The 23,209-nt window shown below is 45.1% G+C and overlaps 1 protein-coding gene across 2 annotated transcripts in view; it reads left to right on the top strand.

The window, feature by feature from the left end:
• Window positions 1-665: 665 nt before the first annotated feature.
• The window catches only part of EIF4E3 (eukaryotic translation initiation factor 4E family member 3), a 122,355-nt gene continuing 99,811 nt past the window's right edge, over window positions 666-23,209 (top strand). The window contains exons 1-2 of one of the 2 annotated variants that reach the window (XM_032149498.2): window positions 666-876; window positions 15,490-15,562. In XM_032149498.2, the coding sequence (XP_032005389.1) occupies window positions 701-876; window positions 15,490-15,562 (249 nt within the window). In that variant the 5' untranslated portion in view covers window positions 666-700. The remainder of the gene's footprint in view (window positions 877-15,489; window positions 15,563-23,209) is intronic. The other variant, XM_058437163.1, reaches the window with a different exon arrangement.

Below are 23,209 nucleotides of genomic sequence, written 5' to 3'. Positions count from 1 at the left end.
CCCTTCAAATCAGCGGAGTTAGGAAGTCTGCTCTCACCAAGAGGAATGCAAAGCCCACCTGCTCCAACCTCATGCCCCAGTCGGTGGTTCTCTTGTTCGTTCTTCTGTCTCGCCCTTTGTTCTGTACTCGCGGGCACTGGAGTCTCTTTATCCATTTGGCCATCGGTTCCCCTCTCCATTTATCTGTCACACCCAACTGTGCTTCCATCTGCCCTCCATCCCTCCTTCCCTCCTCCAGCCATCTGCCAGCCTTCCCTCCATCCTTCTGACTGCTGGTATGTCTGTCCATCCCTCCTTCCCTCGCACCACGTGGGTCTGGGGCTCCATCCCCTGTCCCATCCATCCCTCCATCTGTCCCTAGCCTGCCACTCCATCCCGCTGCCCTTTTGCATTGCTGCAGAGTCAGCCCGCAGACCGTTCCCCGGTCCCTCTCACCCCCGTGGGCCCTCTAGCCCGTCCCCAGCCGCCACTCCAGGCCAGGCCGTCGGTTCCCCACGCGGGACCCGCGCCTGAGCGGGATCGGCACCCCATCCCTCCGTAGGTCTGTCTTTGTTCGGCGGCCACGGCCCCTCCGCGCGGCTCCCAGGCCCTGAAGGCGGCGGGCGGCGGGCGGCGGGCGGGGGGCCGGGCGGAGGGGGGTGGCGGGGGCCGGGGTGACTCAGTCCGCGCGTCCGCCGGCCTTGCAGGCGGGGCGGAGAAAATGGCGCTGCCCCCGGCCGCCGCGCCCCCCGCCGGGGCCCGGGAGTCGCCGGGGTCCCGCGCCGCCGCCGCAGCCGCCGCCCCCGAGCCGCCGCTCGGCCTGCAGCAGCTGTCGGCGCTGCAGCCTGAGCCGGGCGGGGTCCCGCTGCACTCGCCCTGGACCTTCTGGCTCGACAGGTGAGGGGGCGCGGGGCCCGCCGCGCACGGCCCCGACCCGGGTCCTGCCGCCACCGCTGCTTTGTTTCGGCGCGGCCCCTCGCCCCGGCCCCGCTCCGCTGTGGCACAGACCCCGGCCCCGCCGCGCGTCCGCCTGCGAGCCCCGGGATCGCCCCGCCGGGTCGGAAGCCAGCTTCGGGCCGCGCCGGGCGGCTGTTCGGCGGCCTCGTCTCCGGGCCGGGGGAGGACAGCGCAGCCCGAAAAGTTTCGGCAACACTTTCCACCCCTTGTTCCCTTCTGAGCGGAACGCGGCGTGCTGGCAGGGCCGTGGGAGAGGGTGGGCGAGCTGGGGGTGGCCGCGTCCCTGCTGCAGGGAGAGGGCTGTCCTGCTTACCCCGCGGGGCGCCTGGGAGCTCAGGACACGACCTCAGCTGTGACAGCGCTCGGAAAAGTTGCCCATCCCTTGGGAGGTGTGCGGTGGTGCAATGATTACTGCACGGCCGGCGCTCCCACCCACTGTCCGGCCGCTGCTGCCGTGGACTCCTCTTCCAATTCTTCCTCATCCACTGGGCAGGTATTTCCTGAACACCTACAGTGGAGCCGCACACCTGCTATGCGCTGGAGATTCAATAACGAGCAGCAGCTGACCTTGTCAGGAAGGGGGTGAATTATGGCTTTCTCAGGGGACAACCTATGTGCCATCTTTTCAGAAAGGCCCCCGACTACCGTATCTAAAATAGAAACCTTGCTCCATCATTTTGTATTCTCCTGCCCTGCCTTCTTTTTCTTCCTAATGCTTAATGCAGCCGGATTCTATTGTATATGAATTTGTTTACTTTCAGTCTGTCTCCCCAGCTCCTCAACACCTCCCCTCAGTTAAGGATAAAAGAGCAGTGGCTTTTTGTTTTTGGACATTTTGGACCTAGAACTGTGCCTGTCCCTAGTAAGAACACCAGAAATTGTTATGAATGAATAGATGGATGAATGCAAAGCCCCTTCTTAGTGTCTGCCCTGCAGTGGGTGCCCAATGATGACACCTCAAGGTTCTCCCGAGTGCATTTGGAAATTTTGATGAAACTGTGTCTACTCTGGCTAAATGTTAGGAAGAAATGTGTGACAGTGTTCTGAGAAGTTTGCTTGGTACACACAAATCTGATTTTAAAAGGCTTTGCATAAAATGACTGCAAGATTTTTTTTTTTTAAGTGATATTCTTTTTTTTTTTTTGGTTAAGACAAGCTCATTTCTTTTTTCCTTTTGGGTTCTTATAGCACCCGTCTGTAAGAATTGTCACTTGCTGCCATTTTCTTTGCCAGAGACCCAAAAAAGTTGGGGGTGGGGGAGATAGAGTGAGTTTCGTTCTTTCAAAACATTTTCACTTTCGTTATGGGATGCTAAGAGAGCATTATACTGTCATAACAAGCGTGCTTTTGGCAGACGTTAGCAGAATGAAATCGTGTCTGTTTTCATAGGTGTGCTGCAACTGTGCTATTGTTACCTGGTATCTGTTTTCAAGGTGTTAAACCTGGACCTGTGGTCTAAATTGTGAATACTGCTGACTGGTGGAAACAGTATCAAGAGAGTTTCTTTTTTAACATGTCTAAAATTAGTTTACATTTAGGAACAACACTTTTAAGGACTGGTCTAAAGTGTCAAAACTACAGATAACACCATCTTTTAAGAGTAGTAGCTTAAAATTATAGTAACTTTAATGAAGACACAAACTATATCTTACTACTCATTTACACATTTTTGTTCTCTAAAGGTCTATCATCAAATGAAATACATTATTGCCACAGTGTCCAGATCTTTAATAGAAATGGCTGTATTAATTTAGAAATTAAAATGAGTTCCAATATTGTACATATGAATTCATTTTGCCCGATCAGTCATCTCATAATTTTTATTGAACTTTTTCTACTTCTCTGGGAACCCATTACCTTTATATAGGGTGCCCCTCTCCCCCTTGAGGTTATGAACACATTATGATCTAGAAGTTCATTAGTAACTTTTCTCCCCAGGTAAACAACATTCTAGAGACTGGTGAGGTTCTCAGGAGAGCCCTCCAAGGCAGCCTTCCCTGCAGCATAGCCAATGTCTGCCTGGCAAGATGACATCAGTTTTTGAGTTCCATAGCATGCAAAGGCCTCTTGCTACTTAAAACTCCCCTTTGGCATCCTACCTCCTGGCCTGTCGTACCTTCCAGCCTACTGTGTGCTGATGAGCAAACCACCTAGCTGCCCCAAGCCTCACTTTCATTGTAAAATGGGATAGTCATAGGCTATATCTCACAGGGCGGTTCTGAGGATTAAATGAGAGACATGATGTACAACACCTAACAGGTGCCAGCTGGTAGAAGGAGCTTCCTAAGCATAAACTACTAACGCTGTCATTACCATGCTCCCCAGCTACCAACCCCTCCCCATACCCACACCCCAACAAAAAGTCTCTGGAGCAGCTTGTCTGAATTTTGTGTTGGGATGCCAGAAACCTAAATTCATTCCTCTCACTGGATGAGTTGGAGAAGTCCTCGATAAAGTTATTAGTATTTTTAATAGTCAACTCCAATAAGTCTTTATCTGATTAAAAAATTAGACTGTATGTCTAAGGATTTCGGCATTTGAGGAAAGTAATTTTAGATTGGGGGTACAGGCTGAAGAGTTTTTCTCCCCTTTTCTGGACATTTAAAACTATACTGTCTTGATTCTTGGAAGCCACTCTGGGTTATGTGTCTCTAACTGCTTCTTTTTGATCTTATGGTGACCCCCTCCCGTCTGAGTTTTTTCCCACAAGACTCAGGCCTCGGGCCTCTTCTTTGCGCCATTTACCCCAGGAATCTCATCCAGTCAGAGTGCTTTCAGGTCCACCTGAATTCTGGTGACTCTCAAAACCTTACACTCTTAGATCTGGTGCTCCTTCCCCTTTGTCTCCATGGATGTCCAATGTACTACACAACCAGACTCAATATGTACTGAACTACCTCCTCACCTGCCTTCCCAAACTTGCTTCCTTCTATCTGTAGCTCAGATAAGAGCAGTTAAGAGCAAGTCTATCCTTCCAGTTGCCCAGTCCAAAAATCTTAGAGTCATCTATAACCACCTTCCACCCCCACTCCCAGAGCAAAAGCCAAAGGGCTTATAGTAACCCATAAAGCTTTGCAGCTCTTCCTGCCCCACCCAGGACCCTTTTCTCCCTTGCCACTCTCCCTCCTGCCATGCCCTTCTTTCTGCTCGTTGGTCCCCTTGCTCTTTCGCCATCATCCCAAGCAGGGACCTTAGCCGCTGACACCCCCTACTGCTTGGAGTGCTCCACCTCCATCAGTGCTTGCCCTGCTCTTTCCTGTCCTTCAAGCCTCTGCTCACGTCACCTTCTCAGACCTTCCATATTAGTCCGTTCTCACACAGCTACGAAGAATTACCCAAGACTGGGTAACTTATAAAGTAAAGAGGTTTGACTCATAGTTCCGCATTGCTGTGGAGGCCTCAGGAAACTTACAATCATGGTAGAAGTCAAAGGAGAAGCAGGCACCGTCTTCACAGGGCAGCAGGACCAAGTGAGTGCATGTAGGGGAAGTGCCAGACGCGTACAAAATCGTCAGATCTCATGAGACTCACACACTATTATGAAAACAGCATGGGGGAAGCCACCCCCATGATCCAGTTACCTTCACCTGGTCCTGCCGTTGACATATATGGGGATTATGGAGATCACAATTCAAGATGAGATTTTGGGTGGAGACACAGCCAAATCATCTTATGTTCCCTGACCACTGTTATGAAATAGCACAAGCATCCTGACACACACACCCCGAGCCCCTGACCCCGTTGTATTTTCTCCATGGCATTACCACCATTGGCTTGTCTTCTTCCACTAGGATGTAAACTTCACGAGGGCAGAGTTCTCGTCCCGGATGCCTTGTCCGTAGCTCCTGGGTTGGAGCCTAGCACAAGTCAGCCCGCACTGAATACCCTGAGCAGGGTGTTGTTGAATTCTACCTGCAGTGACTTCACCTTCTCCTGTGGTGGCTCCATTACTCTGCTAATCATTTGCAAGTCTCCATCTCCAGCCTTCGGCTCTCTTTGGAGTTCTGGACACAAATCTGAAAGCTAAGGAAGTCCACAGGCACTTTAAATGCAGTACTGATTCTTCAGTGACTGAGCTGATTTCTCTCCATTCTCTTTCTTTTCTGCTGACCACATGTTGGTTAACCATCCCGCCATACTTCCAGTTTTTCAGAATTGGAATTTCCATTTCATCCTTGAATCTTCTTTCTCTCAAGCCCCCTACTCCATCCAGTTTTGGATTTCATACTGTTAATTCCCCTGGGAAAACTTGCTCCAAGTCTAAGCCATTTTCCTCTCTCCATGCCCTCTCTCTGCAGGTTCTGGTTATGTCTAGTTCCAGTTACCTCCTAGCCGGCTCTTAGCTTCCTGCCTGCTCCCAAGCTCTGCCCCTCTCCAGGCATCCCCTACCTGGGCTGGTATGGTTAGCCTTCTAAACATATGCCTTATCTTACCATTCCAAAACTCCTTTGCCCCGTTCCTCTGCCATAGCAGTGGATTTTTACTTTATGTCTCTTACCACCTAAGAGGGCCTGTTTTATGAAGTTGTGTGATCCAGACAGTATGGATTCTGGATCTCCACCACTACTTCTACCAGAGCAGCTTTGAGGGTGGTGGTGTGGTGGTTTGTTTGTTTTTAGAAATGAGCCCCCTTATGGATGTGGTGGTTCATCCGTGCAATCACAGCACTTTAGGAGGCTGAGGAAGGAGGATCTCTTGAGGCCAGGAGTGTGAGACCAGCCTAGGCAACATAGCAATACCTTGTCTCTATTTAAAAAAAAAATTAGCCGGGCATGATGGCAAGAGCCTGTAGTCCCAGCTACTTGGGAGGCTGAGGCTGGAGGATCCCTTGAGCCTAGGTGTTTGCTTGAGCCTGAATTCCAGGATGCGGTGAACTATTATCACACCAGTACACTCCAGCCTAGTTGACAGAATGAGACCCGCCTCTAGAAATACTTACATATGTACATACGTAGATATATAAAAAGACCCCTTTAGTTTCAATAAAAGATTCCCTACCCTTTTTTTTAAGGAAAACTGTGGACATACAGATTATGGTATACATTCATATATTGCCTTTTTTAAGTGGAACCCACCTCTTAAAATATAAGATATGAATATATATATATATATATATATATATATATATATATATATTTTGAGACAGGCTCTCTCTGTTACCCAGGCTGGAGTGCAGTGGCGCAACCATGACTCACTATAGCTTCTACTTCCTGGGCTCAAGCAATCCCTGCACCTCAGCCTCCCAAGTAGCTGGGACAACAGGCATGTGCTACTACACCCAGCTAATTTTTATATTTTTTGTAGAGGCAGAGTCTGACTGTGTTGCCCAGGCCGGTCTCAAACTCCTGGGCTCAAGCAGTTCTCCCACCTCAGACTCCCAAAGTGCTGGGATTAGAGGTGCCCTGCCCAAACCCACCTCTTCTTAAACCTTATCACCTACCACTCTTCAACTCCACAATACCACTCAGTCTGTCCCCTCTTCCTGGTCACGTCAGACTACTGGCCCTTTCCTTGGATAGATTTAACTTCCTCATGTCTGTGACTCCAGGGAGTGCACATTACAGTGCCTGGTACACAGTAGGTGCTGAGTGAGTATTTGCAGACTTTTTTTTTTTTTATCAGAAAGGTGAGCCATCATATACAACTGTCACCAACCCCACCCAATCATGGTTTAGTTCCACCAAGCCTGTGTTTCTCAAAGTGTATTCCCTCATCCACCCATCAGAATCACCTGGCTGTGCTTGTTACACTACAGGCTCCCCACCCTGCCCCAGACCTGCTCATTCAGATCTCTGTGGTGAAAGGTAGATTTGTAACAAATGCCATAGGTATCCAAACTTCAGAGTTCTGCTCTAGGTATTGATCATATCAATTGAGCATATTATTTACCAGTCACCATTCCAGGTTATAAGATTGCAAACATGACTATATCTTGGGCCATGTCCTCGCAGGAGGGATATCTCACATGCTGAATGTTTCAGTAGTATCAATGAAGAATTCTGAGAAGTGTTGAGTTCTAGAGCGACCCACCCTAAAGGGTGCAGTACTTCAAAATACATTCCAATGGTGTGTTCCATAATAACAAATCTGATATGGGAAGGTAGGGGCGAGCTTGACAAAAGGGACCCCAAAGTCATCCTTGTTCATTGAGTTGCCTACTGGAACTAGGTTGGGGAGGAGACTGGATGGAAGGGCTATGGTTGACAGGGAGAGAGTGGCTGGCATCTGAACTTTTCTTGTCTTTTTCCCTCACTTGCCCTCCTGAACCTGTAGACTCTAAATGGCCCAGGATTTTATTTTTTGTAAGGGGTGAAGGTCCTCTGAGAACATCTGGCAGGGCAAGGCCCTAACATAGAGTACTTCCAGCCTTTCTACCTCAGGTCAGTGGTTGCTTCTTGCAGAAAAGTATGAGGGCCTTTCACATCCTCACTCAGAAAAGTTTCTGGTCCTTACCTGGCACTAGGTGCTCAAAAACATTTCTGCTTTTAATATTACAGAGACCATTTACTTACTTCCAAACCCAGGGCACATGGCAACAATTTAGTGATCTGTCATGGGAATGGTTCACAACTTGGTCTTTCTTAATTTTGTTGTAAACTCTAACACTGCTGTACTTCTCTACCCATCCTGCATGTACTGAAGGATTAATATATCTCAAGATGAAAGGAGCCCCAGTTGCTACTGGCAAAGAGCTGTAAGATAGACTAGGAATGACCATAGGAAAGCAGGGAGAAAGCAAAACCAAATAAACATGCAGAAATAAAACCTTTAAATGATGTAGATATTTTCAGTAGATGCATTATTAACTGTCAGTAATAGGGCTTGGGCCATTTTTGTATGCGACTCTTGATCAGACAGGAAGCTGGTATAGCCGCAAGCCACAGATCTATCTAAAAGTGATTAAAATGAAATCATCTTTAATGGAGTGAGTGGCGTACAAGGGGCATACTTAATCATGTAACTGGGCTGTACAAATTTTCCCTCTGACAGCTGAGCCCAGTGTTGTAAATCCAACAGGAAGACTGGCATTTATAAGATGTAACTCTGCCTTTAAAGTCTTCCCCTTTAAGGTGGGTTCTCTTGGCTGAAACAAAACTATCTCTCACAGAAGATGGAATATCGTCATCATTGGTTTTTTCAGCAGACATTTATTGTGTGCCTGTGTATTGGGCATGTGTATCGAGTAATTGGATATATTGTACCACATACTGTTTCAGACATCTTTTCCCACTTTAACTTGTTAATGTGAACTACAGTTTACTCATTTGTGTGAAGCACTGGACTAGATACTGTACATAATTGTCCATAAAATTCTCACATTATTGAAGTAGGATATATCAGCAACATTTTACAGATAAGAAAATTGAGGCCCAGAGATGTAACTTGCCTGAGGTCACACAGCAATATAGAACAGAAACAGGATTTGAATTAGGACCGTATGACTCCAAGCCCTGGTGTCCCTAACCCCACTGCACACTGCTTTCCTGTGAGCATGAACACAGAGAGGACACAATTCTCTCATATCTCATATCCTAAAATATCGGAGCTGGACAGGACTTAAGGGGTTACCTGGCTCTACCTCTTAATTTTACAAATAAGGAAACCAAGAGCCAGTTTCATGGGAGATGATTAAGCCAAGGACTCCCTGCCTCAGAATTTGCTGTGAAAAGAAGAGAGCCCTTGCCTGAAAACCCATATTTAAGTGCTTTTACAGAACTGTCTTTCACATATAAGGATAACTTCTTCTTGATGTCTTTGGGTGATGACAAATGCGTTTGTGACAATAGTGATTTTTACATTTGTCTTGTGATGCTGTAGTTCATTAGATTTTACTTTCCAAGTTAGCATTTCTTATGGTAACTTGATTTAGATGACATAGGCCAGCATGTCTCAAACTCTAATGTACATACAAATCACCTAGGATTTAGCAGGTCTCATGGGGACCTGGAGACCGCCACTCTAACAAGCTCCCGGGTGATGCTGCCCATTGCCTGGTTGCACTTTGAGTGGCAAAGATGCGGCAGGGTTCGAAGAAACCTTTTCAGCTTCTTTGCTTTGTAAGAAGCATCTCTAGGTGTACATACGGATTGTAAGTGGTGCTGTGGTCTGATAAAAGATAGCCAGGTAATGATTAAGATAATTTCCTTAGGTGTTTACAGAGGCATCTGTCTCCATGAACTTTCTTAATGAGCTTAGGCTGCAGCAATTGTATCTTTAAAAGTGGGGTTTAATGGGGAAGGCATATTTGGGAAGTCTGAATGGAGGATTGTAAGCTGCAGGACAGCTGGGGTCATGCTTGGTGCAGTGTTTTTATGAGGGTGCCAGGCTGAATATTGGTCATACAGGAGCTGTTTAGGCTAATGACTAAGGGTATGGTTGTCAGGTAACCTTTGGTTCAAGTCCCAGATCTGCCACTAACCAATGGTGTATGTTTGGGCAAGTTACCTTACCACCTTCAGATTTAGTTTGCTTATCTTTAAAGTGGGATTACAACTATTATTTACCTAAGGTGTTTTAATGAGGATAAAAGGAGATCATGTATGCATGTACAACATGATATGTGGTCTTTTCAATTATTGGGAGCCCAGCATTTCTGGAATAAGAAAAAGGATAAAATGGGCCGGGTGCGGTGGCTCATGCCTGTAATCCCAGCACTTTGGGAGGCTGAGGCAGGTGGATCACGAGGTCAGGAGATTGAGACCATCCTGGCTAACACGGTGAAATCCCGTCGCTACTAAAAATACAAAAAAATTAGCTGGGCGTTGTGGCGGGTGCCCGTAGTCCCAGCTACTCGGGAGGCTGAGGCAGGAGAATGGCATGAACCCAGGAGGCAGAGCTTGCAGTGAGCCGAGATCGCGCCACTGCACTCCAGCCTGGGCAACAGAGCAAGACTCTGTCTCCAAAAAAAAAAAAGGATAAAATGCTTTCAAGCACTTCACTTCTTCCTGAATCATGTTATTTATATTACATTTGGGGGTATTTTTTTTGCCAGGGATTCTAGTGGCATCTAGCTCTCTCCTGCACCTCTGCCTCTATGCTTTGCCAGCAGTGTGGCTAGATGTATGGTGGGGAGGCAAGATTGACAGGCAGGAAGTAGGTGGGCCCAAGGAGGGATATGACACAAGATATGCTATGGGACACCTATGCTGACAATGACTGCTCAGTTATTACTGGGAGTCAGCCTAGTTTAAGAGGAAGGTCATGGGCCTCAGAGCCAGATAGACCAGGAGAAGAACCCAGACCTGCTACTTAAAAACAAGTTCACTGAGCCTCAGTTTCCTAATCTGTGAAGTGGGGATAGTGAAACCAACCTGACAGGATTGCTGTAAGAATTAGAGATAATATCTGCAAAACCCTTTCATATAATACATGCTTAATAAAAGGGAGCCATTATTACATTAATATTATTAAATAAAGAGGAAACTCCTGGTGGAACTATTGAAATTCTTTAACCTGATCCATTGAGGGACATTTATTGTTCCACTGCTGTGTTCTCAGCTCTAGCTGTATACCGTGGGAGGGCGGCGTATGATTCAGAAAATTCTGAACCAGGGTCCTGATTCCTGGGTTCTGTGATTTTCCACAGCTCTGCCTGTATCTTCTACTAGGAATGGTCATTATCTGCATGTATGTTCCTCTCTCAGCTTTCTTTCCCACCTCCTCCCTCCCGAGAGAATTAAAAAAATGATATGAACATTGTTTCTTTGCCTTTGGGAGCCTGGGGAATTCCGAGAGAGGAGGGATGTTGGTTCTAAAACATAAACTCTATGGGAAAAGGCCTTTTTCTAGAATGATCACCATCGTATCCCCAGCGGCCACAAAAGGTGTGCAAAACATTTTTGTTGATTAAATAAATTTTAAAGCCCCTGAGACTATTTGTTACGCATTGCCAGGAGGGTTTCTTTGCATGGGCACCGTGGACGTTCTGGCCAGGGCGATTCTGTGTTGTGAGGGCTGTCCCGTGCACTGTAGGATGTTCAGCAGCACCTTTGGCTTCTACCCACCACATGCCAGTAGCACATCCTCAGTTATGACAACCGAAAATGTCTTCAGATATTGCCAAGTCTCTTCTGGGGTGCAACATCACCCTCAGATGAGCACCCCTGGTCTGTGGAGACAGGGTTTGGACTAGGGTTCTGCTGGGAAGGGAAGGTTTATAACATGAATGAAAGAAAAAGATTTTTCAAGCTAAGAGAATAGACTGTATATGTGATACCAGTAAAAACGTTTCCTTCCTTGACATCCATTACAAACATTTACCTTCAGTTGCTACAAATGTCTACTCAGGTGACAGGGAAGAGAGGTGTAACTGCCGGCTGCCAAGGCTGCAGGGTTGCCATGAACAGCTTGCACTGCTACTTTAAGAAACGGTAACCGTAGATGATACAGCTGCAGTTCAATTTTGAATCAGCAAGTCCAGTACAGACTGACCTGTTTACAGGGCACATTGTTTAAAAATCTCGAGTTATTTGCTCTTTTGAAATTGATTCTGTGGATATGGCCCAATTTTGCTTGTTAAACAAGTATGAAGTTCGGGCATGAGGTTTAGGCACATTGGTGTTTTTCAGTGACTGTTGGAGTCACATTCGGCTCACAAAAGGATGCCATACCTTCTGCTGGCCGGCCAAGTATTTACTACCATCAGTACTTGCGATATCACTGTTTTGTTACTTTGAAGCCTGAGTATTCAGAAGGGTGCCCATCAGCTGGAAAGAATCTTTGAGATCACAGAATCACCCTCCTCCATGAAGAAACTAGGAAACTGGGTTTCTGTGGAGCCTGATATATCTCCTTTCTTTTTTCTTTTCTTTCTTTTTTTTGAGATGGAGTTTTGCTCTTGTTGCCCAGGCTGGAGTGCAGTGGCGCAGTCTCGGCTCACTGCAACCTCCGCCTCCTAGGTTCAAACGATTCTCCTGCCTCAGACTCCTGAGTAGCTGGGATTACAGGCATACACCACCACGTCCAGCTATTTTTTTGTATTTTTAGTAGAGCCTGGATTTCATCATGTTGGCCAGGCTGGTCTCGAACACCTGACCTCAGGTGATCCAAGTGCCTCGGCCTCCCAGAGTGCAGGGATTACAGGCGTGAACCACTGCGCCCAGCCCATATCTCCTTTCGGATCCCCATACATCAGTATCATCAGGTGTTAGTCTGTTAAAATAGAGCTCTTGTGGAGTGTAATCCTTTTGGTTTTTGTGAAGATCTTCCCTACCCTGCTCCATTGGAAAGACTATTTTAATATTGTTTCTTCTCAGAATATTGTATGAATACAGTCTTGTATTAAAAATGGTGTTCAGGCCTTGAGGTGATGGCTCACTCCTGTAATCCCAGTACTTTGGGAGGCTAAAGCCGTGGGATCACTTAAGGCCAAGAGTTTGAGACCAGCCTGGGCAACATAGTGAGACCCTCCCTCTACAAAAAAATACAAAAATTAGCTGGCTGTGGTGACATGCGCCTGTAGTCCCAGCTACTTGGAAGGCTGAGGCAGAAGGATTGCTTGAGCCCAGGAGGTCAAGAATACAGTGAGCTATGATTGTGCCACTGCACTCCAGCCTGGGCAACAGAGTGAGACCTTGTCCCAAAAACAAACAAACAAAAAAAATGGGATTCAGCAAAAATGGTGGCCTTGATGAAAATGTACCAAAAGAGTCAACTGTAAAACTCCACTTAAAAAGGCAAGCGTATATATGGCTTGAATGGGCAGCTCAGCAGTGAGGGGTGAAGAGCAGGAAATCACAAATGGGTCACCTGTATTCAAATCACATATTTGTGGCCATGGGCAAGTTCCCAAACCTCTCTAAGCACCAGACTGCTCACCTGTAATGGTGATAAGTAATATTGACAGCTGCATAAATAGGATTGCAGGGATTCAGTGCTTCAACAGAGGTCAGAGGCTCAGCACACTAGCAAGAATTCGGCACTTATGTGTTAGTCACTGACACTGTTGTGTTACACTAATAAGTACTTCCTAGTTGTTATTTTATTCTAGAGTCCTTTTAGGGCCTCTGGAAACGTGATTTCTTCGAAAAACCTGGATAACGAAACTGAGGGGACCTACGTAACTTGGTACAATTATCTCCTGCACTAGAATACAAGTAAAGACCAGACTGTGGAGACAGAGGCATTTAAAAAGAACCATATATAACAAATTTTCATCAGTGCTTTTTTTTTTTTTTTTTTTTTTGTCTAGGTTAAATGGTATTATCCTCACATTGTATTTGCTTAAAATTGACATAATACTGTGTGAAGCAAACATTTAAATTATACTCATTATAAATTGTTTCAAATTGAAGTGAACTTTAAAAATTAGTTAAAAAATTTTTTTTGAAATACACAGTTTTTTGAATGAAAAAAGAATGCGAAAGTATATTTCCTCCCTTTGGGCCCTAGAATCCCAAACCCCGCCCCCTCCCCCACCCACACACACATAGGGAAGAAGCCCTGTGTATACTCTCCTATGTGCTTTGGGGGATCCAGGAATGTATTTACTGGGCATATGTAGTAGAGCAGTCAGTTAAAGGAAGAAAAGTTGTATTTTAATGTCAAAGTGATATATTTTTCATGCTAACAGTCTATTCAGAAACAGTTTAAGAGTTTTAAAGTTTTTTTCCCCTCATTTAAAAAATAATGAAAGCTGAAAAAGACATAAAACCTACATTAAATAGCCAACTTTATATCTATCCAAGTTGATACTTCAGTAACTACAGCCCAGTCAATCCACGTGGACTGATGTATTTCATCAGGGGCCCAGGTATGAACTGTAATTAGCAAGGTATTGATTGAGTACTTCATTCTTTGCCATACTCTTCGACATAGTTATTTTAGGCTTAAAGTCTGACAACAACAAAATGCAGTCATGGTGTTTAATGTGGATTTGCTTTTCTAAAACAATGTCCAGCAAATCGAGTTGTAAATTCAGTGCTTTACAGTAGATTTCTTTATTGGACTGCACCTGCCCAGTGGAAGTCCCTTGTTTTCCCCCAAACTAGTCCGTGATTGTGCTTCTTTAGTGACCTTCTGATAAGGAAGCGGCATTCAGAAATGCATTTTTTGTTTTTTTCAGACAGAGCCTCGCTCTGTCACCCAGGCTGGAGTGCAGTGGCCCGACCTCGGTGCACTGCAGCCTCCACCTCCTGTGTTCAAGTGATTCTCGTGTCTCAGCCTCCCGAGTAGCTGGGACTGCAGGTGAGCACCACCACTCCTGGCTTATTTTTGTATTAATAACTTTAGTAGAGGTGGGATTTCACCATGTTGGCCATGCTGGTCTCGAACTCCTGTCCTCAAGTGATTTACCTGCCTCAGCCTCCCAGAGTACTCGGATTATAGTCATGAGCCACCGCGGCTGGCCAGAAATGCATTTTTGATATTCAGGTTCGACTCTTAGGGAGCATTCACTGGTTCATAGTTCAAGGACTGTAGTCCTTGCTGTGCTTACCCCAGCCTGGGCATGGGCCTTTGGCATTGCCTTCACCTCTGAGCTCATGTGAGTTTTGTCTCTAGTGTGCAGCGTTTTAGCAACTGTCCAGGAAGTACAACATACTGAGGGTCCTTGGGGGCAGCGTCTCTGGGATCAGTGTCTGGTAAAGAGCATTGCTTTTACAGATTCCGGATCCTAGTGGGTCAGCTGTGATTGAGGTACTTTCTCCTCTCAGCAAGCTTCTTATTTCTCACCAACAACCAGATGTGGGCTTTCATGCATTATTTGTGTGATGAAACATAATCTTAGGCTGATATAATTGTACCCCAACATTTTTGAGCATGAACTGCTAATTCAATATAGAGAGAAAGAAAAGGTGGCAGGAACTGAGAGTCTTGAACTCCTAAGGTTTGATGGGACAGGTCATTTTACCATCCCAGGCAATGGTCCTTGGTAAAACCGGTTAAATTGCAGTGTTTCTGGTAACTAAACCTGTAGTATGTTGCCATCTAGTGGAACATATAGCTAACTAAAGATTAATGCAGTCTGACCATAAAGTTCAGCTGAGCTAATTAAATCAGCCAGAGAAAAGAACTGAAAGTATTTTCTAAAGGCAAGTGTTTTGGTGACAGCAAATTCATATGAAACCAGAGTTGACTTTTCTTAAAGTAGGCAAATGGTCACTCTGTTTCTCAAGAGTGCTTGAATATTTACCACCCAGTTACTAACAAGTTTTCAAACATATCACCAGGCCAGGACACTGCATTTTCATTGTCATCTGTACAATAGGCAGTTTCTCATCTAAAGTCCTGGAGAAAATGCTTGGTTATCATTAGGTTATTTTGGTATGTTTTAAAATGTGATTTTAAGGTGTCCATTCCCTTTCTTATTAATACATACTTATCTTTTTTTTCTATTAAGTTTCCAAGAATAAATCTGCTGATTTTTAGGAGAAGCAAACACATGGCTTCACAAAGTAGGGATTTCACATTTTAAATTCCAACTAGCATCCCCCAAATGTCCAATCCTGTGGTTTGAGACCTGATTTTTAGGAAGACCTGAAGGATTCTACTGTGGGCTGTTTTGTGAGCACTGACTGCTTGTTTTGTGTCTTTGTCCTGCTCCTGCTTGCCTAGATCCCTCCCTGGTGCCACAGCAGCTGAGTGTGCATCAAATCTGAAGAAAATCTACACAGTACAGACAGTACAGGTAAGATCAAGAGAGGGACTAACTGAATTAACACGGCACATGTCGGACACCTAATCACCCACCTTGAAATCTGTTGCTGTGCTGGCAGCCCCTGTCCAGGGTTCTGCTCTGGAGTTGGCTCTCGGGTCCAGGTAGGCACAGCTGCCCTTGACCAAGTCCACCCCAGGGCCAGCTGAGCACACAGTCAGGTGGCCTGCTCTTCTCTTGGCCACCTGCTGAACCTTTATCTACTACCTAAACCTTTCATAGACCCGCACAAAAGGCAGACTGCAGTGTGGTTAAGAGTGAAGGTTTTTCAAGATCTTTATCTGTGTTCCTGTTCAAACTCCACCTCTGCCACTGCCTCTGTGTGCCTCTGTTCCCCATCAGTGAGAGGCAGTGGCGCCTTCGCTGCAGGTTATTAAAGGTTTAGAGGTCACATGGGGAGAGCAGGATAGTGTGGGGCATGAAGGTGGAGAGTCTCTGCTTGGTTTCCTACTTCACTTCGCAATTCCATCGTCCTAAATTAGGCATGGATCAACTTTCATCTCTGTGAAATTGGTCTAATGGTAGCACCTACCTCCATGGGTTACTGTGAAGATTGAATAAGATTATGTTTATGCCATGCTTAGTGGAATACCTAATACATAGCAGATTCTCAATGAATGCAGGCTCTTAGTTCTATTAGTTCTTTCTCTATCTAACTCTGATGGTGGAGTTGGAAAATCACAACTGAAAAAACACAACTGGCCAGGCATAGTGGCTCACGCCTGAAATCCCAGGAGTTTGGGAGGCTGAGGTGGGAGGATTGCTTGAGCCTAGGAGTTCCAGAGCAGCCTGGGCAACATAGACCCCCACCTCTACAAACAGTTTCCTTAAAAATTAACTGGGCGTGGTGGCACACATCTGTGGTCCCAGCTACTTGGGAGGCTGAGGTACAATGATCACTTGAGCCCAGGATTTCAATGCTGCAGTGAGCTGTGTTCACACTACTGCACTCCAGCCCTGGCAACAGAGCAAGACCTTGTCTCAAAAAAGAAAAAACTTGATTGATTTAATTGATCCCATTTCTGTTTTCTTCAGTAGCAGATTCTATCCAGTTTTTCCTGTCTTCTAGTTTAACGGGCTGGTGCAGGTAGAGAATAAGGCTTTTGTGGCTGCTTCAGAGTTGCATTTACCATATGTCCATGAATTTTCTAGAAGAGGGAGATTTTAAATAGCTTTCCTGTTGTATCCCTAAATCTGTTAATGTCTTAGAAATTCCAATAGATCCGCATCTAGATTGTGTCTCTTAGGCAGCCTCTTACATGCAGAAGTAGCATAGAGATCCATTTTTTTTTTAGGCTGTGGTCCCAGTATCTGGTTCAAAAAATTTGGCATGCATAATTACGAAGTCCCAAGAATCTGATTGCAAGGTGCTGCATGGGGCTACCAAGGGCAGTGAGCCGGGTGTGAAGACACAGTCCTGACTGTGGGCCATTTCTGGTGTCGTTGGGGAAGTGACATAAGCGTGTGGGAAGCAGAGCAGCAGTGCTGCTGTGCAGTGCCAAGTACAGACAGCACCGCAAGGCAGCACAAGGGCCACTGTCCAGAGAAATCGACGCGCTCAGAGTCTGGGAGGCCTCCCTGCACATCTCCTCTTCTGTGGATTTAGGGACTTCTGTTACCTTTTCCCAGCAGCCATTTTATAATCCTCAGAGCGCTTGATTTGAAGGCCTGTCCTCATGTAAAGGCTCTTGGAGTCTCATTAGACTTTTCCCAACCCACATGACATTAGATCATCAGGGCTATGCAAGGGGTTCCGGAGCTGACACTAGTCAGATGATGGGATTGGCTTAGTTTTCCTGACCCCGCGAGATAACCCAGAGTATTTGGTAGCGTCCCTGAATCCACAGCATTTTAGGGTCTTCAGGGAGCAATTTAAAGCACCCAGGCAGGCACATACTAGGAAATACTTTCTTTAAAACTACTTTATTGGGATATAATTTATATACAGTAAATGTAGATTTCTTAAGTATAAATTTTGACAAGGGTACGCACATACAACCATCACGCAGATCAAGAAGAAAAACTTTCCCTTGCACTAGAAATTCTCTTCGTGCCCCTGCCAGCCTCCATCCCCCAAGCAACCACTATTCTTATTTCTACCACATTACATTCATTCTGTTACTGAACTTTGTATTTATGGAATCATACAGCACTATATTATTGTGTCTGGTCCTTTGCACTCAATGAATATTGAAGGATTGAATGAATGAATGAGGCCGAGCATGGTGGCTCTTGCCTGTAATCCCCGCACTTTGGGAGGCCGAGGTGGGCGGATCACTTGAGGTCAGGAGTTCAAGACCAGCCTGAGCAACATGGTGAAACCCTGTCTCTACTAAAAATACAAAAATTAGCCTGGAGTGGTGGCAGGCGCCTGTAGTCCCAGCTACTGGGGAGGCTGAGGCAGGAGAATTGCTTTAACCCGGGAAGTGGAGGTTGCAGTGAGCCGAGATTGCACTGCCCTCCAGGCTGGGTGACAGAGTGAGACTCTGTCTCTCTCACACACACACTCCCCCCCCAAAAAAAAAAAAAAAGAATGAATTAAAAGTTAATAAATGAACCACTTTCCTGAGTCACAACAGACTGCTCCCGTAAGGATTCTGTAGGCTACACATTCTCAGTGGGGGCCAAAGTTCATTCTTGCAGGGGAAGTAGATCAGTGAACAAATCTCATTCTTTTTATATACAAAGCATAGATGTCCATGGAGTCCGTAAACATACGGTGTCTCTGTGATATTAAAATTTCATCATAGGTGATTAGAAAAAGGGTTCTTTTAGGGCCTAAGGGGGCAACAGTGAAAAAAATGGCTGATAAACACTGCCGTAAGGATCAGGAAATTCCTTTCTGTCTCAGCTGTCTCTGCTCCGTCAGTTTCTCATCTGTAAAACTGAGGTAGTAATAGTGCCTACTCGCTAAGGTAGAGTGAAAGTTAAATGAGATGGTATATAGTTCTTAGTAATGCTTGGCACTTAGCCCTCAGATGTGGCCAGCTTTTATTTAAGTGTTACTGGATTCTACCCCTCAGCTCCATCAGTTACCTGGCTAGGGTGTGGGCTAGGGTAGTCACAATGCCTTGGTTGATGTGACACTTATTAGCTTGGACAAGTTATATAACCTGTCTGAATCTCAGTTTACTCATCTGTAAGATGGAAATAATTGTGATGGTAATTTTATCATGCTGTTGTGAGACTTAAATGGTACATTGAGGTAAAAAGCCATAGTAAATACCCAATCATCTGCCATAATTTGTCTACTTCTACTGAGATATCTTTTCATGCTTTCTTCAGTCGTATTTTATATCAGGAAACTATATACCACTGCTTCTAGATTATTTATTTCAAGTGATTATACTCTGGATTGCACCACCGCTAACACAGAGGTGTATGTAAAGATATTTAACTTATCAATAACTTTTGAGATTTCAGCCTGCGAGTGTCCTTAACAGCTGATAAATTGTCCTTAGTATTTAAGAACTGGCCAGGATACTATCTTGTCAGTAATTTGAGGATATGCTTTTGTCCCACTGTCTTTTTATTTTATTCTAGGATTGCATATTAATTTTTTTTTCTTCAGAAACAGGGTCTCACTTTGTCACCCAGGCAGGAGTGCAGTGGTGCAATTATAGCTCACTACAGCCCCAAACTCTGGTCTCAAGAGATCCTCCCACCCCAGCCTCCTCCCAAGTATCTAGGACTACAGCCATGTGCTACCACACCCAGTTAAATTATTTTATTTTTTTTTTAGAGATGGGGTCTTGCTATGTTGCTCAGGCTAGTCTCGAATTTCTGACCTCAAGCTGTGTTCCCTCCTTGACCTCCCAAAGTGCTGAGATTACAGGCATGAACCACTTTGGCCTGTACGTTGATTCTTTTACTCTCACTCCATTAGTACTAAAAAAACTGCTTCTCCAATTATGTCTGTGTTTTCCTCCCACATGTGTTTAGATGAAAGGTAAAAATCATGTGATATTAATGATTGCTTTATTAAAGACATCTGTGTCTTTTTATACTTTGAGGCCCTTTAGCAAATCAAAGTAGATGGGTTTGGGAGAAGAATTGTTACCCCATCTATTAGTTGAGGAGACTGAGGCTGGAGGTAAGTGGCCCAAACATTCAGTGGAAAGAGCCAATCATGCCATGCCTCTAGGACTGGAATTCCCTCCACTTCCAGTCCAGTTCTCTTTCTTTTACTCCCCGTGATTGAGGAGTGGAGGAGACTCAGCCTCCAAAGGACCTGGGAACCCCTGCTGAGGACACTTTCATCACACCAAATAATAATTCTCTCTGCCTGGAGTTAAGTTCATTTCTACTTTCCTGCCTTTCTTGGAAAATTCCATTTTACATCTAGGCATATTTCCCAGGTGCTTATTGATTCTCTTACTCTTTTGTGAACCTGTCCAAATTTTCCACAGTTCTCTTGTGGTTTTGCATCCTCAATGGTTGCAGTGCAGAATAGAAAATGGCTTTTAGCCAGGGGCATTGGCTCATGCCTGTGATCTCAGCTATTCAGGAAGCTGAGGTGGGAGGATTGCGTGAGCCCAGGAGTTCGAGTTCAGCCTGGGCAACATGGCAAGACTCACATCTCTGGGGGAAAAAAAAATGGAACACCGCTTTTGAACAAGCCCTATTTTACCTGTTGGAGAATGAAGAGCTACCTGCCATTTGTGATTTGCAAGAGAAGTCTCCCTTGTCCAGTTTCTTTCAGCCTTATCTGCTACAAGATTAAAAATTCTACCCCTGAAAACTCATTCCTGCACAGCACTCTGTCTCGAACATCAGTTATTTGATGTATCACCTTAAAGATTTTGCCACACTTATCTCACTTGTAGTACGTTCTACCCAGTATTTCTTATAACTTGACTTCTTATTTAAATTTGCATAAAACAGAAAGCATATTTCCTCTATAGGTGGAAATTCAACATCGTTTATCATAAGCAGAAAGTCTTCATAAAGAGTATATATAACCTATTGAAATTAAGAAAATGTTTCCCCTGCATATGCCAAACCTATCCTGTGTGCTGTCGATAATATCAAGACTTCATATCAGCAGGTCAAGCCGCCTGTTAGGCCGGCAGATTGCTTTCCAAACCCTTGGGAAATGAGGGCTCTTCCTCCAGAAGAAGAGGTTTTCTAGGTCAGTATTTGTCATGGAGGATGGTGGAAAGATTGATTCCAAGTACTTGCTGCCCTGGACACAGCAAGATAGCCCATGGTGTGTGGTGTCCTGCAACAGAATGACCTGGAGTGAACCACTTGGGTGAAGGGAGGGGCCTGAGGGTAGACAGGAAGAAAGCCAACACTGAAAAGAGAGAAAGAGAAGGACCTGCATCCAGGTCCACTTCATAGTTCTGTGTAGCACAGACTTCGCATCAAGTATAACAAGATTCTTTATCCATCATTTAGTTTATTCATTATATGCATAATAGGATCAACATCTATAGCTACAATCCAGTTATGAAGAAATATAACTGAAGTTAAATTGCTTATATTCCTCCACATTCTCAGTGGAGGCCGTTGTGTCTGTGTATTGGGGTGGGGTGAGATTTGACCTGGCTAATTAAAAGTAATTTAGTCACTTCAACTGTGAAACTGGGTCTCTTCTAATTTAAATCTCTTTTGGGGAAAATGACCACCCTCTTCTCCTTCTCCATATGAACAGGCATATGCAGAAATACCCCTGACCCCTCCTGACCTTGGGCCATGCCCACCACCTTTGGCCCTGCTGTAACCTCATGTCATGAAGACCCCTGCTATGTACACACACATCCAGACCCCAGGCCCTGTTGTCCTTAGGCTTTCTAGCAATTTCAAGCTCCAGATTGGAGATTTAGGAAATGTTGGCTGCCTTCCCCCCAGCGCGCCAGAATGAGGGGAACTCTATAAGGTTGTGGCACGCCCTCCCGGCAAGAATAACCCCTCCTGCCTTCACAGCTGTTCTCAGACCTGACTGCCATGTTGCCCAGCACTGTAGGAGTGAGGGCCTTTTCTGGGAGTCTTGGAGCCTCTTGGGCTGTACCAGGAAGCAGGTTCCACAGTCCTCTGCTCTAGACATCCCCAAACTTTGGGTGGGGCTCTCTCCCATCCTTTCAAGGTTTTAACCCCACTGTCCTCTCACTTCAAGCTTTTAACTCCCCAACTCAGAGTTGGTTTTTACTAACTGACTTTCTGTGTGGTGGGAAATTACCCTCACATCCTGTCACATCTCATTTACTCTATGATCACAACACCACACTTGGGCTCTCTCTTTAAGCCAAGCCCTTTTTGGAATTCAGAGGAAAACCCATTTCTCTCTCAAGTACCCAGCTCTTGTAAATCAGAAGCACTTTGCTTTCAGCCTTTGTGTCTGCTGTGAGTTAGAAACATCCATTAAACTCTTCAGTTGCCTATTCGGTTCAGATGCCTATTGGCCCTGCCCATAAATACCACTGATTCCGTTGGTGGGAAGCCCCAGGCAACTAATAATACCTAATGAGCAAAAATATTTGTTTTGTTTTTTTGGAAATACTCTCCTGCTACACATGCCGCAACCTTGGAATAAATCCTGGAATTTTTTTTTTTTTCTTGAGGTGTGTTTGCTGGGTGGTTTTGTTTCTGGTTTGTTTTACAAAACAGACATATCACTTTGTTGTCTGTCAACACATGACATCTTTTCTTCTGAAGAATTTCCAAGTGCATTGTTTTTCTTCAGAACATTCCAGTAGGAAATTGAGGAGAAAATTTGCTGGTTTTCTTGGTAATGAATGATTATCTATTTGGCAGAAGGCTGTCAGGTGGGGCATAGTTGCTCCAATCAGTACTAACAGATTGGGGATTTATCAAGTGGTCAGCATATTAATGGGTCTAACCATACTTTGCCTCCTTCCTTAGGCCTAGCAAGTGCTTTCACTTTGCGTTTCATCATTACATTTTCCAGTGAAATAGCTGTATCCTTATACAGAGGAGGCCACTTGGGTTTCAAGGGCTACATGACTTGTGAAGGTTATCCTGAGAACCTAGGTCTTAAATCCAGGTATTAGACTCCATTGGACAGGTGTCTTCCCTGCCTCAGTTTCTCAAGGAGAGGTGCCAGATTGGTGTTCCAGAACATACCTCCCAAGGAGTGGATTGCTGTGGTCAAAAGCTGACCCTCCTGCATTCAGCTAAGTTCCCCAAGGACTCGTCACAGTGCTCTGTTCACAACTGATGGTCACAGATGTTGACTGAATGAATGATGTTCAACTTTTATACCTCTCTTAGTCCTAGGGTGATTATCAAGGCTTTTGGGAAAAAAAAAGCATTTAACCGTCATTAATAAACATTGTGCTTAGTTTTACTTTTACTGCAATCTTCGATTTGCAAGTCTAACAGAATTAATTATAAGCCTAAAGGCTTTTGAAATCTATTTGCAAGATTTTATATATAGTAAAATTTAAGTGTTTCCATTTTCAAGATGTGTTACAGAGAGTATAATCTTGAATTACCAGGCTTCCGCTGTAGCAGACCTTTCACTTCTGCAAGGGCGGAAGAGGTTTTCAGGAGCTGAGTAATGCTAGATTCCTTCCTGTAGGTATTTCACCAGCAGACATACTTCACAAATATTCTACGCATTGGATGAGGTTTGCAACAGGGAAACAGACCAGTTTA

Source organism: Hylobates moloch, unplaced genomic scaffold, assembly GCF_009828535.3.
Source record: "Hylobates moloch isolate HMO894 unplaced genomic scaffold, HMol_V3 SCAFFOLD_4, whole genome shotgun sequence".
Classification (NCBI taxonomy): Eukaryota; Metazoa; Chordata; class Mammalia; order Primates; family Hylobatidae; genus Hylobates; species Hylobates moloch.
The sequence above is the reverse complement of the archived record's forward strand: the minus strand, read 5'-3'. Positions and strand labels throughout refer to the sequence as shown.